This window comes from Cottoperca gobio, chromosome 1 (assembly GCF_900634415.1).
Source record: "Cottoperca gobio chromosome 1, fCotGob3.1, whole genome shotgun sequence".
In the NCBI taxonomy this organism is placed as follows: domain Eukaryota; kingdom Metazoa; phylum Chordata; class Actinopteri; order Perciformes; family Bovichtidae; genus Cottoperca; species Cottoperca gobio.
Window position 1 is genome coordinate 10314023 of NC_041355.1, and position 19355 is coordinate 10333377.

At 42.3% G+C, this 19355-nt stretch overlaps 1 protein-coding gene across 2 annotated transcripts in view; it reads left to right on the forward strand.

The window, feature by feature from the left end:
- The window catches only part of pax5 (paired box 5), a 55737-nt gene that overhangs the window by 28888 nt on the left and 7494 nt on the right, over nt 1–19355 (forward strand). Inside the window, exons 6-10 of one of the 2 annotated variants that reach the window (XM_029435334.1) lie at nt 1359–1537; nt 9239–9371; nt 13769–13870; nt 16499–16585; nt 17831–17917. In XM_029435334.1, coding sequence (XP_029291194.1) covers nt 1359–1537; nt 9239–9371; nt 13769–13870; nt 16499–16585; nt 17831–17917 — 588 coding nt within the window. The remainder of the gene's footprint in view (nt 1–1358; nt 1538–9238; nt 9372–13768; nt 13871–16498; nt 16586–17830; nt 17918–19355) is intronic. The other variant, XM_029435342.1, reaches the window with a different exon arrangement.

A 19355-nucleotide genomic window follows, 5' to 3' on the forward strand; every position in this document is an offset into this window, starting at 1 on the left:
GAAAATACAGTTTGCAATAGGGTTGGGAAACCGAAACTCGGTTCCAAGTAAGACCTGAAACCAAAATACCAGGTAACGGGTACCTAAAAAAAAAAGAAGAGAATTTCGTTTCCGCCAATCGAGTTCTTTACATTTAATTTACAGGTTGCATAAACCATATGAAGTGAATTGTGAATATGAATATTTGTGCAAACAACAATCGAACCGATAAGAACCAAAATTGATAAGCAGAAAAAATATGAATTAATTAATGAATTAAATAAGGACGGTTCAAGTGTTTGTACTGGGATGTACTGGGACTGTAATGATCTGTTGATTTACAGACATCTCTTTACCCAATGTAATTTATTGGGAAAAAAACCTTTTGAGAAAAAGAACTATCCATCACTGCTAAATTGGTGGAGTACTCCTTTAAGGACAACTTGTAATAAACTGAAATTATCTTTTAATGTCGAATGTGGTAAAATTCCCTAAATCCCTAGCTGTACTTTGTTCACTATCTTTCTTTCTGTCTTTCGACATCACTCTTTGTTTTTTCAAAGTCTTGCACAGATAGATCTGTATTCGCTGTCCAAAAAAAAAAAGAAGAAATGTGAAGCCCCTTCCCCCTCTGCACCTATCCGTCATATCACTCCCCATGCCACCGGACACACACTGAAACACACTTACATACACACACCAAACACACAGTGACCCCAGGACTAAAATAGGCTCTCAGGAGCGGTTTCGAGCAATGAATTGGCTCTATAGCGGGGGATTTTCACCCTCATCCCCTTTTTCTCTTTATCTTTTTCTCTGGTTCTCTCTTTTCTAATCATTTGTGGGCCGCGACTCTTCAGAGTTCTTATAATTGTCTCGTTCAGTCCCTCAGCCTCGCAATAACTGCAGGATACGAGAGCTCACAGTCTAATACTGATACCACAGCAATATATATTTGTGTGTCTGTGTGTGTATGGGTGAGACGACGGAGAAGTGTGTATATATGAGAGGTGAGAGTGTACTTTTGAGAGACCAAGAAGGAGAGAATTGGATTGCATTTGTATAGCATTTTTTCTTGAGTCTCCACAATCTACGAAGTCACTCAGTCCTAAATCAGCTCACTGGGGTTCATTTGAGTCCATACTTTGCTCAAACTCTCTCCACATCTGCCTCAGTGATTTATTTTATCAGCCCACACCTCCCTTCATTTCTCTATCATTGCCTGAGTGTGGTTTCTCCCGCTGTTATACACAGCAGACTCACAAACCCTCTTTAAATCTGCTCTCGTTATCCTTTCACTCTCATATTCTTCTTTTAAATGTCTCCCATTTACAACCTCTCTAACCGCACTCCTTTCTCCTGTCTTTCTCTCGGACTAGGTTTGCAGGAGTCACCGCTGGCCAACGGGCACGGCCACAGTGGGCGGGACTTCCTCAGGAAGCAGATGAGAGGGGAGCTGTTCTCGCCACAGCAGATCGAGGTATTGGACCGCCTGTTTGACAGACCATGTCCAATCCAATCCAGCTCTCACCTCTATGTGAGCTCTGACTCTGGCAAGGTAAGGGCGTGGCACCATGCAGGCTCTGGGCTGAGTACAGGTTGACGGTCGACAAGACTGTAGGGTGCTCTAATGAGAAGTGCGACTAATGCAGGAGAAAGCTAATAAACGAGACCACACCACACACAGTACCACTATTCGGGTCACTCGTTTCTTCTTCTTGTGAGGATTGCCACAGAAACACTAGGGAACATTATTTTTTAGTTGTACATCCATCCAGTTTTGCTTTCCCACCAGAACCCCGTTTACGTAATAAGTAAATCAGCTGATCTCACATGCTTGCTGAACTAACTTTACTAATACTTTCATAGGTATTCCTTAGTTTTCGTCGTAGAGGAAGGGATGTATTTCCACTTTTTGACGACATGTAACGATTCCATTCGAGTCAGGTCACTTTGTAAAGAAGTGTTTCTAAGATAATTGTGTACTTGTAAGGTTGATGCTTCTAGAGCAGCCACTGTTGCTTGTTAATGAAGTAAGGAGTCAGTGACCCCAAATAGTGACTAGTCGGCCTGTGGCGCAATGCCAAGTAGAAACAAGCACATTTCAGTGCCAGTCAATCATGGTCTCAGCCTGGCCACCCTAATTATTTGGTTCCGCCACTGGTCAGAGATGCAGAACACATACTGAATACATGAACTGAACACTAAAATGTAAATATAAAGCAAAGAAGAGCATCTAGTGAAGCAAATTCATGAATACAAGAGATACTTTTTGCCATTTTCTAGGATTAGTCATAGAGGGCAATCTTAAATCTACGATGTTATATCCCTGGATTAGCCTTGGAGTTAGCTTGGTGATCTAATTATTTGTCAGTGGAAACACAAATCAATTGTTTGTTTGATCTACAAATATTTAGTTGTTTAAAAGCAACTTCATTAAGGCAACTTACATACACTAACATAAATGCTTGTCTCTGCTTTTAGCTAACAGCCTGTCCAACCTGCTATGCCTTACCATGCCTTGTCAATCTTAGAAAGGAGTCAAATTGCATCAAGAAAATTCAATTTAAATATACCTAATTATATCTCCAAAACAATGCAGCATCATTGCTGCATTGTTTTGGAGATATATGTATCATTCTGATACATTTTGTTCTGTTTTTTCTATGTTGTTGTTTCACTGAAAGATCTGAAAATGTCAGCATCAAGTCGAGTTTCACCGTCAGTGTGACAGACTGCTGTGAGTCTCTGTGGTCTGATAGACATTGTGATGACTGCAACAGAGACCCAGTCAGGTCTATTGATGTTCCTATAATCCCGATACACTGCAGGGGTTAATGAGCATATTGACCCGGCTCTCATTATGACCTTACTTCTTACTGTTTGGGTCGTGAAGGAGCTGTCCGCATGCTGATGCTTCTTGGGAGCGTGCTGCGTATGTGTGTTGTTTGCATGCGAGAGAAAAAGATGAAAACATGCGCAAGAAAGGGATTGGCTGTTCGTCTTAATGTTGCATCTAAATTGACCTCCCGCCCTCTCTCAGCAGTTTAGTTAATGTAAATCTGAGTGGAATAAACAGGTGTAAATAGGATGCTGAATAACAAAATGACAACAAACTAGCATTTGTATTCTCTCTACATTGTCCTATAATCTGCAGCCCTCCGGTCAATATTAAGGAAATATTTTGCAAACGTCTTTTTATTTCCACAGCCGAAAGACATTCCTACTTCAGGTTTATTTATTCAGTCAATGTCAAGGGCAAAAGGACACTAGAGGAGTATATGGAGTCACATATAGGCTACAGCCTTAGACCTCTAGGGCAGAGTTTTGCTTTTTAGCCCATTCACTTCCCTCTGACCGACATGTTGAGTGGAGTGGCACAGGGCGAGAGGTCGACAGGGATTGGCTCTAGTAGCTCTATAGACTACGACTCAAGACTATAATACCCATGATTCATAGGTCAGTGTCCTCTTTGAGCCCGGTCAAGCCACTGGGGTCAGGCATAGGGGCTTTAAACGGCGGGTCGCTCTTGGGTCAAACTGGCTTTAGGACGTTGCATTGTGATCACAAAGAGGTGCAAATGCACACATACATTCGGTTTCTCACACACACAAATCTACATCGCTGTCTGTCCTTCTACCTCTGCTTCCTTCTCTCATCCTGTCTAGTCGACCACCCCCCTTTTTCCTATCCTGTATTTCCCAGAGGGAATGATTGACACTCATACCCTTAACACTGACACACTGACAGCTACAGCTCAGCCTCTTTGGTATGTGGGCTGAGGTGTGTGTGTGTGTGTGTGTGTGTGTGTGTGTCTGTCTGTGTGTTTGTGTGTGTGTGGCGGTGCTGGTGGGGTTATGGTCAAGGAGGGTCACGCTGTATTGTGACTGACATTCCTAAAGGATGCCTGATATAAACTTGGTCCTGCTAGTGGTGTGTGTGCGTGTGTGTGTGTGTGTGTGTGTGTGTGTGTGTGTGTAATTGTAAAAAGAAAGAGAAAAGGACAGAGCACAGGCAAGTACGAGAGAAACAGAGGTGCAAATGGCTCAATTTCAGGTACCAACAGTATATTATAATGGTATATTAATATACTATCATTTCCGTGGTTATTTCAACCTCCTCGCTTTCGCGCACTGAAACACAAGCCTCATTCATTATTTCTTCTTCCGTCATCCCACTTAAATAGATAAAAAGTAAATTTGCTCACGTTCCTCACAAGCAAATCTTATTTTATCTGTCACCAGTAGTTACTCTTCTTTCCTGTTTGTCTCAGACCTTTTCTTTATCTTTCCTCCCAAACAAGCCATCCTTTTATCTCATCGCCCTCTCCGGCTCTTGTTCCCCCTCTCCCTGTAGTCTATTAAGCTCCACTATTAATTTGTGTGTGCGTGCTCGTATGTGTGTCTGCATGTGTGCCTGTCAGAGAGAGTTCATTTGAATTTCCCTTCAATCACTTCCTATTACCCAGGTGATAAATCAGCAGGGCTGACAGAGCCCCCACCCATCCATGCTGCCCCGGGTCCAAATGCCCACCCCAACACCAACCAGCCTGCCTACTAGGAGAGAGAAATAAAAAGAGAAAGTCTTCGTCATTCTCTCTATCCAAAAAGATTAAAAAGAAAGAGAGGTCAAAGGTGATCTCTTCTGAAGGACAGAGATGGTTAAACTTGTGAAAAGAGGCTGATGGACTCATATTGCACACAAGCACGGCTTATAACTGCCCTACTGCCGACATCCTATTTGGAAGTGTAAATCTTTAACCCTGTCTACTACAGATATACGTTCACATACAACTAAACTGCATCTTCATTAACGCTTCCTGGGAAACATATTTTCTCCTGGATTACGGTCGCATTTGTAAATTGAAACAAAAGAAAACAAAAACAGTAAAACAAAAACATAACAACACTACTTATTAAGGTTAAGTAATAAATCGTGATTTGGCTTAAATGGTTGTTACGTTATTTCAGTTACGTGCTTAAATTAAATATTTCATTTAAATGAATAAATAAATTCAAAAATGAGAAATGTTAGCCCAATTTGTTATTCCAAATGTATGAACTTTTACAGCCTCTCCCAAGAGTTGAGGTCTATCTGGCTCGTCAGGAAATGAATAGCCTCCCCACTGCTGCCACGCTCAGTTTGAGCGCAGATGAATTCCTTCCCAACAATCGTCTCCGTTTGTGGGCCTCTGAGGGAATTGTATTTGTTTACAGTCAAGCCTTTTTCCATCAGGAGTACACAAAACAATGTGGAGAGAGGGGGGGAGAGAGAGAGGGGGAGACAGAGAGAGAGAGAGAGAGCGAGAGAGAGCGAGAGAGAGAGAGAGAGAGAGAGAGAGAGAGAGAGAGAGAGAGAGAGAGAGAGAGAGAGAGATGGAGAATCGGGAGCTATTTGGGGAATGGAGAAAAAGGGAAATACTATTATGCAAATTGTGCACGCCAACAGGGCCAGTCTCTGTGTGTGTGTGTGTGTGTGTGTGTGCGTGTGTGTCAGAAAGCCGATTACGGCTCATCTGTTATTGATGTGAAATTTGAACTGAACCATTACCTTTCTTAGATCCGATCCGATCCGATTTCTTAGCACCTTATTGTTGTTAATAGAAGAAATAAAATGAAGCAGACTGCAATAATAAGCTAATAGGAGAGTTGTGTTTATGTATCGCAAAGCTTGGAACAAAACATCAGCATGCGTTGTTTAACACACTGTATCCTTTTACAGTTTTTTAGAAATCTTGTTCATTTTGCGAATGGAGAGCCTGAATGCAAATCCTCTACTTAAAAAATGATATTAGGCGCTCCAATTACCACCATTATGACCAATGTTAAAATACAGTAGTGTATGCCTATCTTATTTAACTACTGACAATTCAGGCAGGAGGCAGGATTATTCCTAATAGGAAGTTTATCTATTGTTGACAGTCAGAGCCACGCTGTGCAAAAGATGTAGCACTAGAACTGGCACTTAAACTCTTCCACACAACCTTCAGACAAGTAAACAAGCAAGTACATTTTCCAAATCATCGCCAACGTCGGTAGTCTCGTCTAACTGTAGACATACCACACACTGCGGCATGGGCTCTTCCTCCATCCCGCTCCAACTGTATTTAATGTTGAGGTAACTCAAGTTATATCTCCTTACTGTTTTGTTCCATTCGCTGTTAGCAGGCGCTGTGAAAACTTCACGGGCGCTGCTTAAGTAGCCACTAGCACTTGCTCTAGGTTCACTGTTCACTTCAGTTTAAAAAGGGCTGCTTGAAATATTCTCCACCTGATCCGCACTTCTCTTCCTAATAGTTCCCATTTGGAGCCAAGACTGAAGTGTTTTTGAACCAATCATTTTACCTATGCTTACCTAACCCACATTTCAGAGATTCCCCTGCGCACCACTAGAGTGAACCTGTTCTGTATGCAGAGCTGATGTCAAACAACAGTAGCTAATCTACTTAATACAGTAACAAAGTAAATATTACTAATGATACCAAACACCAAACCTGGTGTTTTGACCAAAAACAGTACTGTGTTGATAAATTAAAAACACAAGGGTCGTGAGGAGGCTTATCAAATACCAAAACACTGCACAACAGTTTCGTAAACTATTGTTAGAGAGTTTTACAACTCTGGAATTTTCCCAACGTTCATGAGTAAAAGAGCACAATTGTGCTGCAGAAGTTACAAAGTAATCCAAAAGGATTTGCGCGCTTGCAATTTAACTTTGCATGATAATGTTGGGGGGGTCATTAACACACACGCAGAGCTAATGTTGAACCTGGCCTTATCCTTTCAGAGTTTCTTTCTTTGTTTCTTTCCACACTATTTTCTCTCTTCCATTAATTTATCCTACAGCTCCCATCTTTCTTCATGTCTTACATGCATCCATTTCTCTTTCCCACCAAGCTCGTCCCACCCTTCTTTCTGCCTATGACTTCCTGCCCCAAGTCCAGCTCCCCCTGCCACCTTTCCTAGTAACCCTCCATCCTGCCCTGTACAACTCCCCCTCCGCCACCCCTCAAACCCCAGCCCCACCGCAGCTGCGTCCCTCCTCTTTGATGAGGGCTGATGGCGCTGTATGAGCGGTGGAATTGACAACATTTACGGGGCCGAATGAGAATGATCCATCTTCCTTAGCGGGCCTGTCACCCCACTGGCCAAACTTCATCATGGCCAATTACCACGGCAGACCCCTTCTACTGTGCTGCTGCTGCTGTCTGGCCCCCATCTACATGGATACATGGACACATTAGACACCATTATAATAAGACAGAGAGCGGCCAAGAGAGAGAGGAGGGGGTGCAGGGATAGCATGTATGATTGGGTGAAAAAAACTACAGGTGTGATGTGTGAGGGGGGGAGAGGGGCGTGTTAAGAGGGAAAAATGTGTCTGAAGTGTAAAGAGAGAGCGAGAGACAGAGAAAGAGAGAGAGAGAGAGAGAGAGAGAGAGAGAGAGAGAGAGAGAGAGAGAGAGAGAGAGAGACAGAGAGAGAGAGAGCGAGAGAGAGAGACAGAGAGAGAGACGTGTGTGTAGTGTACTGGGTAAGCTCTTATTTGGCAGGTCACAGTCCAGTGGTTGTGTTGTGTGTTGACGAGCACAGGGGTGTTTAAGAGGTCAGTGAGCACAAACACACGCCTACACTTACACATACACACACAGATGCAGAGGTATTAAAAGGGTCAGTGCAAAACTCTCACCTCATCACCTAAAAGAAATTCTGATTGCTGTCATTAGTGTTCACACACACACATACACACATACACACACACACACACACACACACACACACACACACACACACACACACACACACACACACACACAAAAACACAGTTTGTGCACAAAGAAGTCGTAGCTATTGCGAAAGTACATAACATTTATTTTGTGATCACTTAGAAAAGAGACAAACTACTTTGTCACTGACTATGAATCTTTGAGCAACAATGTGAATGAGCAAAGTGATTTAGTTAGTTGATCATCAGTGTCAATACCATCACTCTAAATCACACCACACACACACACACACACACACACACACACACACACACACACACACATACACACACACACACACACACACACACAGATCTGGAAGAGAGATGAGGATGGATGGGTCATGGCTCGGTAGTAGGGTCAGACACAGGTGAGCGGACAGATAGGTGGATAATGGAAACTGTCCGCTCACCTGTGTCTGACCCTACTACTGAGCCATTGAGGTCATGATCTTTATAGACAATAGATATTTGCATGAAAAGATTGTAAAAAAAAATCTGCATTTTCAAATGTGACGTTGTTTTGGCATTAGATGTATGGAAATAAAAAAGGAGGTGCAATCAAAAGGAAGACTTTTTTTTAACAACATCCATAAACAATTTATATAAAGCGGTCTTCATTCAAACCTATAAGATTTTACAATTGAAATGATAATCATATTGTAAAAAAACAACAAATATGCATTACATTTAAGTTACTGTAATATTGTGAGCTCTATTCTTTTTAGAAGTATCTCAAAAGAGTTTGTACAGAGAATAAAAAAAGTACAATTAGATAGCAACAAGATATTGGTTTGTCACTTCAGTCTCCTCTTCTCTATATGTTGTTAACATCTACAGTGTGTGTGTGTGTGTGTGTGTGTGTGTGTGTGTGTGTGTGTGTGTGTGTGTGTGTGTGTGTGTGTGTGTGTTGTGTGTTTGTGTTGAGTGCACTGGGAGGCTGAGCGTACGTGTTGAGATGATCACAGTTCTTATTGTTGTTGGTATCTGGGGAGACAAGAGGCTTTGCGTTAGCCATGGTCTATAAGATGCCACTGTGTTTGTGTGTACAATGTGTATGGTGTGTGTGTGTCTGTGTATCTGTGTGTGTGTGAGTGTGTATACGTGTGAGAGGCTGAGAGAGATGAAGAGAAAGAGCGAGCTGATCCTGTGGTTATAGACTGTTGGACTTGGTTGTACAGTAAATCCCTGTCTTTGTAAACAGATCAATAAACTCTCAACTGTCGGTGTGTTTCTGTAGGTCTGTGTGTGTGTGTGTGTGTGTGTGTGTGTGTGTGTGTGTGTGTGTGTGCGTGTGTGTATGTGTTCATACTAAAGCTTCTTTGCTATGAGGAAGGGGCAGCATGTTGGAAATGTAGCAGGATGTAACAGATTGATCACAGCTGTGAGCAACATCTAGCACTACAGTATATTCATGTTGTATCGAACAGAAGAAGTCATGGATTCATTCTTTTCGTTCTGTTCTATCCTTTCTCCACTTCCCGTCTCTGCCCAGACGTCAGATTATTCGGCCATGGCCTCATTAGCTGGTGGACTGGACGAGATGAAGAACAGTTTGGCCAATCCTGGTACAGGGGCGGAGCTAGGAGCCAGCGTGTCGGGTCCACAGTCCTATTCACTCGTTCCAGGTAAGAAAAGCATCCAACTAATAACTGCACTCCTGCTCTGAAATAGGCTTTTTGTTACCCGATTAAAAACTAAATCTAATTATGTCAAGAAAAAAGAAGCACACAATTCCATCATCGGGTAACCTGTTGTAGCTGAACTCAATGAATGTTTTTTGGAATCATCTATTCAGTGTGTATACCCCGTTTTTCTTTATAGTGTTTTTTGCCTGTATGGCTACTCACCTGAATGTGCATACACTGCTTTGTAACTAAATCAAACTGAACAGCTCCAGTGTGGCTTTTTAGACTTTTTCTTTACAGGAGCGCCTTGGTAGCTAAGTGGTAACAGTGCATGCCTAACAACTGCGGGTCCCGGGTTCGAGGCCTTGGGACATTTGTTGAATGTCATACCACCCCTCTCTCTCTTTCTAACCCGTTTAACAAAATATTGATAAGATGCTAAATTTGGAGCTAATCGAAAATAAAAACAGATATCTATCTATCAGTTAGGTGATCTATACTGTCACTGTGATTGTAACTACTTACATATCACTATATGCAAGATAACATAATGACCCCATAGTGCACAGGTCTGACCATAGTCTTACATAGAAAATACTGTGATTCAGATTCCAAACACACTAAGCCAAATGCCTTTTATGTCTACCTCGGCAGCTACATGGATTCTATGTGATTTAACCTGTTTAAAGAGATCAGTGCTTTGGATCTCAGGAGAGGCAAGATGCCCAGAGGAGAAGAAGACAAGAAAGGTGGAAGGATAGAGGGAAAGTGAGAGCCGTCTCCATTTAGGGGCGCTGGGAGAGGCAGTGGTTAATTAAGAGCAGACCTGGGAGCACTTGGCTGAGGCTTCGACGTTCCCATCTATAATGAGGGGAATCATAGAGCTGGGAATTTGGGATATCTGGGAATGGGCTCTTTTTTTGCCCTTTGAAACCACTGAGGAATAATACCTGCTGAAGTCAAGAGAGAGAGACAGAGACACAGAGAAAGAGAGAGAGAGAAAAAATTCCATTTCTGCTTATGCATGCAAACAGACACATTCGTATTCACACACACACTTAATATTATGCATGCATTTCCTTGCCTGTCTTTTTCCCTCAGAATAGAGCTCCCTCTAGGGGATCAGACGTCTGTGTGTTTGACGCAATGTTATTGCACCCTTGACGTGTTGATACTCTGGACACACGCTGTAGAGCAACATTTACACATTCAATCTTCCTTTCTGAGGCCTTTCCAAATCTGTAGGGCATTTCCGTTTTACCCATAACTTCACCTAGTCTACTCGAGTGCAAAAGGACACACTGTACACTCTCGATTCCCTCCAGGTTTGACATATGTTGCTCTGATGGCTGTTTGATGGGAAAGAGTTAGATAGGACGACAGGAAAAGAGAAAGGAAGGCAGAGGATATGTGTTCATGTAGCTGCAAGTGAGCACGGAGGAGACTTGTACTTGTTCGTTGACCTCTACGGAAAAGCTGTGGAGAACAGATACATCAACACAACTGGCATACATATGCACAATTACACTGCATGCACAGACACAGAGCACAAACACACACACCTCAGAGGATCTGGCCCTGTCTGCCCCCTCTAAGTTGGCCTGTAGAGAGTCCATCTCTCCTCCCGTCCACCCTCTCCTCCCTCTCCTCCTTGCCCTGTGCACTGACCCTGAGCGGATGAGTAGCCCGTCTGCACTAATGCCTCGCTGTCGCGTCAAACACCGAGAAAAACTTTACTACACTGAGACAGGAGGGAGGAGGCGGAGAGGGACAGAGGAGGCTGGAGTAGAGAGGGGATCTGTGAGAGAGAAACAAAAGTACAAAGTATAGGAAGGAGGTGAAGGGACACAAATTAAGTTAAAAAAAAGGAGAGAAATGTGAGCTGCTGAGATGAGCCTCAGTTGATTAGTAACCACTTTCAGTTATTCTTTTATTACTCCGCTTCCTCATAACATTTCTCCTCCCATTTATATTCCCCTAGATGTTTCTGGTAAAGCCTCATTGATAGGCCTAATAGATTTTGGAGGTTGATATTGATATTTGAGTATTTAAAAAATCCAAACAATCAGCTGATAGTCATTTTTCAGCACATAACATAAACAAACCTTTGGTCGGTCATTATGATACTTTGGTCCAGACTGAAATATCTCAATTTCGTACATATATTCGCGGTCCCCAGAAGATGTATCCTAATGACTTTGGTGATCGTCAGAACTTTCCTCGAGCTCCAGCATGAGGTTAACATTTCTTCTTTTAAGTTAAATGTCCCTACAACGTTTGGATAGATATTCCCGTTAACAGTTGTAAATTGAAACAAAACAAAAACGCAACAAAACTACTTGGTTATGTTTAGTAAAACTTCATGTGCCACCCGTCCCCCCCCGTCAACCGCCGACTGATCAGAAACATATTTGTGATACGTCGAAGGCGAACGTAATCCCAGAGAAAATACATATCCCTCAAAACCTAATTGACAATGCATATTGTTTGTTCAGGAACATCATTTATTTTTACATTCAGTTAAACGTTTATTTTTTAGCTAATAAAAAGCTAAATCGTTTTTAGGTGATAGCCAATGGGTTCAGAGATCGTCAATGCGTTCCGCTTCTTTTGTTCTCCACACTGTTAACCTGCATTCAACCAAAGCCCGCTATACATATACATATACATATACGCCCATTTATATATTTTAGCCATAAGCTAATATTGACTGATACGTCAGCATGGCCAAATATGTCTAGTCTTCTAGTATTCCCCTGTAATGGAAAGTAACTAAATACATTAACTCCACCACTTTACCACTCTTGCTCTTTGTCTTCCCTTTACTCTCCGTTTTGTGTCACACCATCTCTTCCTTCTCCTTGTCTTTTATATTCTCCTCTCTATTTCCCATCTCCTCCTGCTCCTCCTCTCAGTTAGTTAGTGGTGGTTAAGTGGAGGGGAAGTGAATGGGATTGATGGTGTTAGCATCTGAGCTGTTTATGATGATGATAAATGTGTGTGTGCAGGGGGCAGGGAGGAGGAGGGTGGCGATGCATGTGTGCGCACGTGTGTGTGTGTGTGTGTGATGATGATGAATGGAGGGCTCCCTCTCCACGCACTCCCAATGTCTACTGCGTGCAAACATAGAGAAATGATTTGGGCCGACACACTGTCATGTAGTCTAATGCAGTTATATATCCTATCCACCAAGTGACAGACAGAGGAAGGAGGGGGGGGGGAGATGGTGGTAACGAGAGAAGGGGGAGTTGGTAAATGAATAGATGTCAGCGGATGGAAAACAAGGAGGAAAGAAACAAAAGAAAGAGGGACATCCTAAAGGTGCTCCTGCATATATATTTGAGTAAATATCCTGTATGAGGTGTAGAGGTTTCAAGGTGATATTTGCAGCATTTTAACAGCATTAAAATTCTACTGCGTTCATTTTGAGTATTTAGTATAATCACAGTCTGGGGGGTGGAAGGTGACACATAGTAACAAATGAAATTAACTTCTTGCCCTTTCCTATTATACAAGGTGTTACTAATAACATGAATAATATCTGCAGTCTATTCAGATATCTTGTCGTTGTTATGGGTCACTGGGACACTTCAAAGGAACCGAGCCATCGTTAATGTTATTGATTACACCTGTGCTGTTCCTGCTGTGACGTCAGAACGTCGGCTGTGAAGAAGGCGAATCGAGTATCTTTTTCTAAACTCGGCACAATCCATTTCCATTTCTGGTCAGTAGAGATATCGACCAGTTTCAGATCATCACTTAAAGTTTTTTGTGGTCTCCATGGTCACCGTGATCTCCATATCTATGGCAGGTATACCAAAGAAGGCTATAAGTTCATTTGACAATGATACTTAATGTTAAAACCTGTTTCATGGTTCCTTTGCTGTACACATGTTACAAATACAATAGGTCATATGTACAATTTGAAATAGCACAGTGAAGAAGGACTGCACTCTGCCTTTTTAGCACAAATAGAATTCAGAAATCAAAACTTTTTGGGTATGCAACAATTACTCCATTAACCGATGGCCTGATGCTCAACAGCAACAATTTCTTACAATAAACTAATCATTTTTAAAGCACAAATGTACAGGTTACAGCTCCTCAAACGTGAATACTATCTAGTTTCTTACATTTTATGGAAAACAAGGAAAATCTCTTTGGGACTCGTGTCGGTAAATTAATCGATATTGAAAATAATTGTTGCCATAAAGTAATTGGTTAACATATAGGATTAATATAGGACAATACCAATTTAGCATGTAGAACTAACAGACAGAATGGAGCTGGACCGTACAAATATGAAGGAAATAACAATGTTGACACTGTGGATAATATTGATTGCAGGAAAGTATTGATGATAGCATATGTACGTGTGTGTGTGTGTGTGATTACAGGTCGAGACCTAGCCAGCACAACTCTGCCAGGCTACCCTCCTCATGTTCCTCCCACAGGACAGGGCAGCTACTCCACCCCCTCCCTCACTGGCATGGTCCCTGGTATGTACTACACACACACACACACACACACACACACACACACACACACACACACACACACACACACACACACACACAGTTACAATATTTCCGTTTCTCGGTACCAAAAGTTAAAGTCATCTCTCGCCACCCATCATCTCAGCAGATCTATAACTGTAAATACATATCTGTTTGAATTCCCACTGGATGTGTGTGTGTGTGTGTGTGTGTGTGTGTGTGTGTGTGTGTGTGTGTGTGTGTATCTTCAGGGAGTGTACTTAGCTTTACCACTTCCTCCTTCTTGTCTGTCTACACTATGGCTGACAGTGCTCCCAGGGGGTGGCGTGTGTGTGCATGTGTGTGTGTGTATGTGTGTTTGCATGTGTGTGTCTCTCTGTGTATCATTAGAAACCAGCCACAGTAGCACAGCTGTCCCTCCTCAACATTAGTAATTTGTTTTTAATGAGAATCACCAGTGACCCACGACTAATTCATTCATTCCCTTCCACTCCGCCTTCTACGCTGCTTTTGTGTTTCAATCCTGGACCGCCATTCTTGTTCTCTCTCTCTCTCTCTCTCTCTCTCTCTGTCTCTAAGTCTCTCTCTCTAAGTCTCTCAGTATTGCAGTGGTGGTCGTGGTCAGTGTGAGGTATACTGCAGAGAAATATAAGGGTGAAACACAAAAGCAACAACGGCAGTGAAACAAAGTCAAAACGATGTTGTTTACAAGTTCTTGTCTCTGTTTATTCCATTCATCGTTCAATCTGTGACACACACACACACTCCCGGGCTGACACGCACACAAACAAGCGCACTCACTCTCAGTGGACATGTAGGAACAGCACGTCTAAAGATGGGTAACCCTGTCGCCCTGTCCCCCTGCGCTCACCCCGTCCTGTCCTCAGGTTTGACAGCATATTTGTGTGTGCGTGTGTGTTTGGGATGGTGTATGTTTGTGTGTGTGTGCTGGCATGCGATTGTTTGTGTGCATGTGTGTTTGTTTTTGACAATGCGTGTGTGTATGCGACCTTGACACTGAGCTACACGAGGGAGACCTCTGAGCCTCCTTTCCCCTCCATCCAACAACTCCCCCCCCCATCTCCTAAACAACCTGACACGCTGCCGTCACTACGGTGATGACAAGGGGAGGATGTTCGCACCCAGGGATGCCATGGAGACCGCATCCCGACCCCACCTGACAGACGCAGCTAAACATACACACACATAAGGACACACACACAAAAGGTGGTGCGAGAAATAAAAACTTGTTGGGTTGTACATCCACACACACACACACACAACATCTAAATTCTTCTCAGTGAATATTCGAAGCTGCCTGAATCCTCGAGCTGACTGGAGTGAGTGGAGGAGATAATCTCCCAACTTTGCTTCTCCAGCTTCGCCATGTTTTATCTCAGCACTTCTCAGGCAAATTATCCTCCTTTTTGTCCGCTCTGTCTAATATCATACCTTCATTAAGCTAGCAACTCTCTTCTGCTGTTCTTCTTCTCTCTCTCTGTCTCTCGCTCTCTCTGCAGCAGGGGGGCTGACACTCAGAGGGGGTGTAGAGGAGCAGTGAGGCAGAACCGACAGAACGAGAGGGAGAGAGGAGGGATAGGGGGGCTTGGAGGGAAGGGGCATCAGGGTCTGTGACTGTCAGCTATGGGAGAGGGATCCCCCGGGAGGAGTGAAGGTTCAGGAGAAAAGAAAGAAAGAGCAAAAGAGTGGAAAAAAAGAGAGCAAGTCAGCAGAGAGATGTAAAAAAAAAAATATAGAGGAGAAGAAATGGGGAAGAATGTTGTTTTGATGTGAAGGGTGACGGGCGGGCTGTAGTCTGGCGGGCCAGAGGATGAGAGAGAAAAATAAAGAGAAAGGGGTGAAGGGAAGAGTGGGAGGGGGAAGACAAGAGGAAGAGTAGACCCCAGACAGTAGGTAGTAAATGAGGGAGAAAAGCTACATCATCCACTGAGTGAGAGGACCACTACAGTTTCACTGAGATCTCCTGTTCAGCCACTCTCAACTAGTCTGCAAACCGTTCTGCTGAAAGCTAAGGGCAGGTTAAAGCTTCATTTGTCATTCAAACGACGAATGCTGCCATTACTTTTACATGCAAACTAGTATCGTGCATTATGATTGGGCTTTTGGAATGTCCTGGAGGGATACGTTCTTGAGAGCATGCAGTTATACTAAAAGCTTTTAATGAGGTGCAGCAAATAACAACCACAGAGCAAAACATGCCGTTTGTCAAAACATTTCTGCACCTTATTAAAAGCTTGAACTATAACTCCTCAAATAAAGAAAACTTGGTTATTCGACATATAATAACCTTATTCAGGTGATCACTGTTTGCGATATGCAAAACTCCACCATGAACTAGATTTACACATTAGTTAGTCAGTAAAACAAAAAAAATATGATGACACCGAAATGTAAATTAAAGTCTGGATAGCACTCAACTATAGCTTGATCTGGTAGCTAAACATAAGTCAAGGGCTCAGTCAAATCTAAAGCAAAAGACTACAAGCAACAAGCAGCAAGATTTAGCATCCTATTTCTTAAGGAAAGGGTCAAAGAAACAGGCAGGATCATCCTCTTTATTCTCTGCTGTTTCTAAACATGTTACGTTTCTTGTTCTGTGTTTTCTTTCAGGGGGAGATTTTTCCGGAAGTCCATATTCCCATCCCCAGTACTCCACATACAACGAATCATGGAGATTTCCTAACCCCAGCTTATTAGGTAGGTGTATCCGCTATCTCTGCAGCCAGTTCTGCTTCACCAGAACTGGATCAATAATTGTATCAATGAATTTCATTTCATTCTACCTCACATCCCAGTTCCAACGTCTCTAATACTCTCTTGTAATATGCTGTATCTTTCATGCTCGACTGTTCATTTTCCCCCCCTTACATTACATTTATTTTCTGTATTGTACCGTACAGTACAATACATCATAGGCATACTAATGGTTCTGTGAAAGGATGTTTTAAAAGACTGCCAATTTGGGGTGTGAATGGATTTGAAGAAAAGGGAAGACAGCGCACAAGAGAGAGAGAGAGAGAGAGAGAGAGCGAGAGAGAGAGAGAGAGAGAGAGAGAGAGAGAGAGAGAGAGAGAGAGAGAGAGAGAGAGAGAGGGGAAAAGATTAACTGGCATTTATCTGCTTATCATCAGTGTTGAATTTTGGGATATGGTCTTTCATTTTATACAGTTATTGTGCAGGAATTGGCTCTTATTTTTAATAATGCCACAAGCAGTGACCTGCGGACTACAATAAGGAAATAATCCACATCATAAGGCAACAGTCTCAAAAACATGTTCTCAGACCACCTGGACAAAGGTCAGAATCCAGCACCCGAAATATAGAAAGATATGTGTTCTGTTGAACAAATAAAACTTGTTTTCATGTTGTATTGTGGCTTAAAACGTTTCTTGTACTCAAGCGTTAAGAGTAGGCTATGTATATGACAATATACATAGCCATATCATTTTTGAGCTTTATGTGTTATTGGATTTTCTTTTTATGATTTTTGTATACAAGTGATGAAAGACCTTAATGTGTCAGGTATTTAATTTACTGAATTAGTCAAAACTAAAAGCCATTTTTATTTTATCCATTCATAATTTCTCAATTGATTTTCCAGAAATGTTATTTTACCATATATATATAGATATATCAATATCTTGATATTAAATGACATATTCCGTCACTTTTGCCTTCCAAAAGCCATGATTGTAATTGTTATAGTGAAATACTGTCTTTACATCTCTGCATCTGTATTTAAGAGAAAAATTAACCCTGAGCCAAAAACAGTCAGTATCAAATTCATTGTCTAGGGAGCCCTCTTAGGGGTCACGTTTAAAGGTGAAACAGTCAGCGGGTGACGGTTTAAAGGTCAATGGGTGAAAAGGGTCAGTGTTGTGTTGACCTGTAGTGTCCTCCCACCATTTCCTCTCCTTACCTCTCGTCTCCCCTCCTCTCCAGTGTTTCAGCAGGATTATGGGTCTCTCCTGGGGACGGAAATCGGCTGCTCCTCCAGTCTCTTCACCAGCCAGGCTGGACAGATGCAAGGTAGGTGGAGAAAGAAAGAAAGCAAATGAAAGTCAACACAAGCAAAGTGTGATGATACAGGTGAATGTGCAGAGGCGCAATGATGAGGAGAAATTATGGTAGAGCATAGAAAGCGAACAGGAAGAGACTGTAAGGGATCTTTAGTATGATAACGGATGAGCGGCCACATAATATGAGGACAAGATGCACATTAGGAGGCACTGAAAGGTTTAAGATTGATGGCAGCAGGAACAGAGAGGCTGTGATACAAAGGGAAGGCGGGGAGGGATGAGAGCAGAGGTGACAAATGAAAGGGGAGTTTTAAAAAAAGAGGCAAAAGGGGAGAAAGGCCGTCTGAAGTCTTGACTGAGACTAAATAGTTTGTCAGGACGGCTTAATGCCTCACTTCCCAGAGGAGCCTCCTGAGATTACCTGGACTGTGGACAGACATAACCTGTCAACACACAGCTGAGCTGATTGATGGAAGTGACAGAGACAGGTGTGTGTGTGTGTGTGTGTGTAGGCTGTTTTTTTCTGTGTGTATAAAGGTGTGCAAGTGTGGGTTTCTGTGTGTCTTTGGGGTTACAGTATTGAATTGACCTCTTCCCTGAGGAGAGAATAGACTCAAGGGATCAGCAGTAGTAGAGCTGTACTCAGTGTGTCATCTTAGACTATCACTTAGATAGTTTAGATGTGTGTGTGTGTGTGTGTGTGCAAGAGGGAGAAAGAGAAATAGTGAACGTGGGAGGTGAAGAGTGTCAGAAAGTAGACCGAGTTCATTTTAATGGTGGTACATGACAAGGGGGCTCATTCTTTCCATCATTAGCTTTATCAGCTCATGTCATCTCATCCCTGCCTTTCACTACTCACATTCAAAGTAAAATATAATCTTAACAGAAAATTGAAGCTGCTCATTTCACATTTAAACTACATTTCATCAACTCAAAGTAGTTAAAAGGATCGTTCAAATTTATTACAACCTTACTTTTGTCATTTTAAACATCATTTCTATCGGTAAAATTGAACTGGCCAAGTTAATTTAAGAAGTCCAACGAAGAAAGAAACATGGAGAAGCACGAGACAAGTTCAAATGTTGCACACGTGGACATAAAAAAAAGGGACTTCCAGGCGTGAATAATTTTAAATACATTTCTTTATTCTTCTTCATTCTGGAAATACAGAAACACAAGCACATCACTGCAACGTAGCTGCATACTGTCGGCTAGGTCTAATGACTGACGCCCTGCATAAACATTCCCGTAAAACTTGCATTAAACACAAACTATCCAAATGTCTGCTTGCCATACAAAACCGCAAAACCCACTCAGAATGACGATATTCTGCACAAATTAAAAACTTATATTATAGAAAGCTACAAGTGGTTACACTACTGATGTAATAGCGAACAGGTGAAGCACTCTTCATTTAAATTGTAAAACTCCGCTAAAAATCTTATATC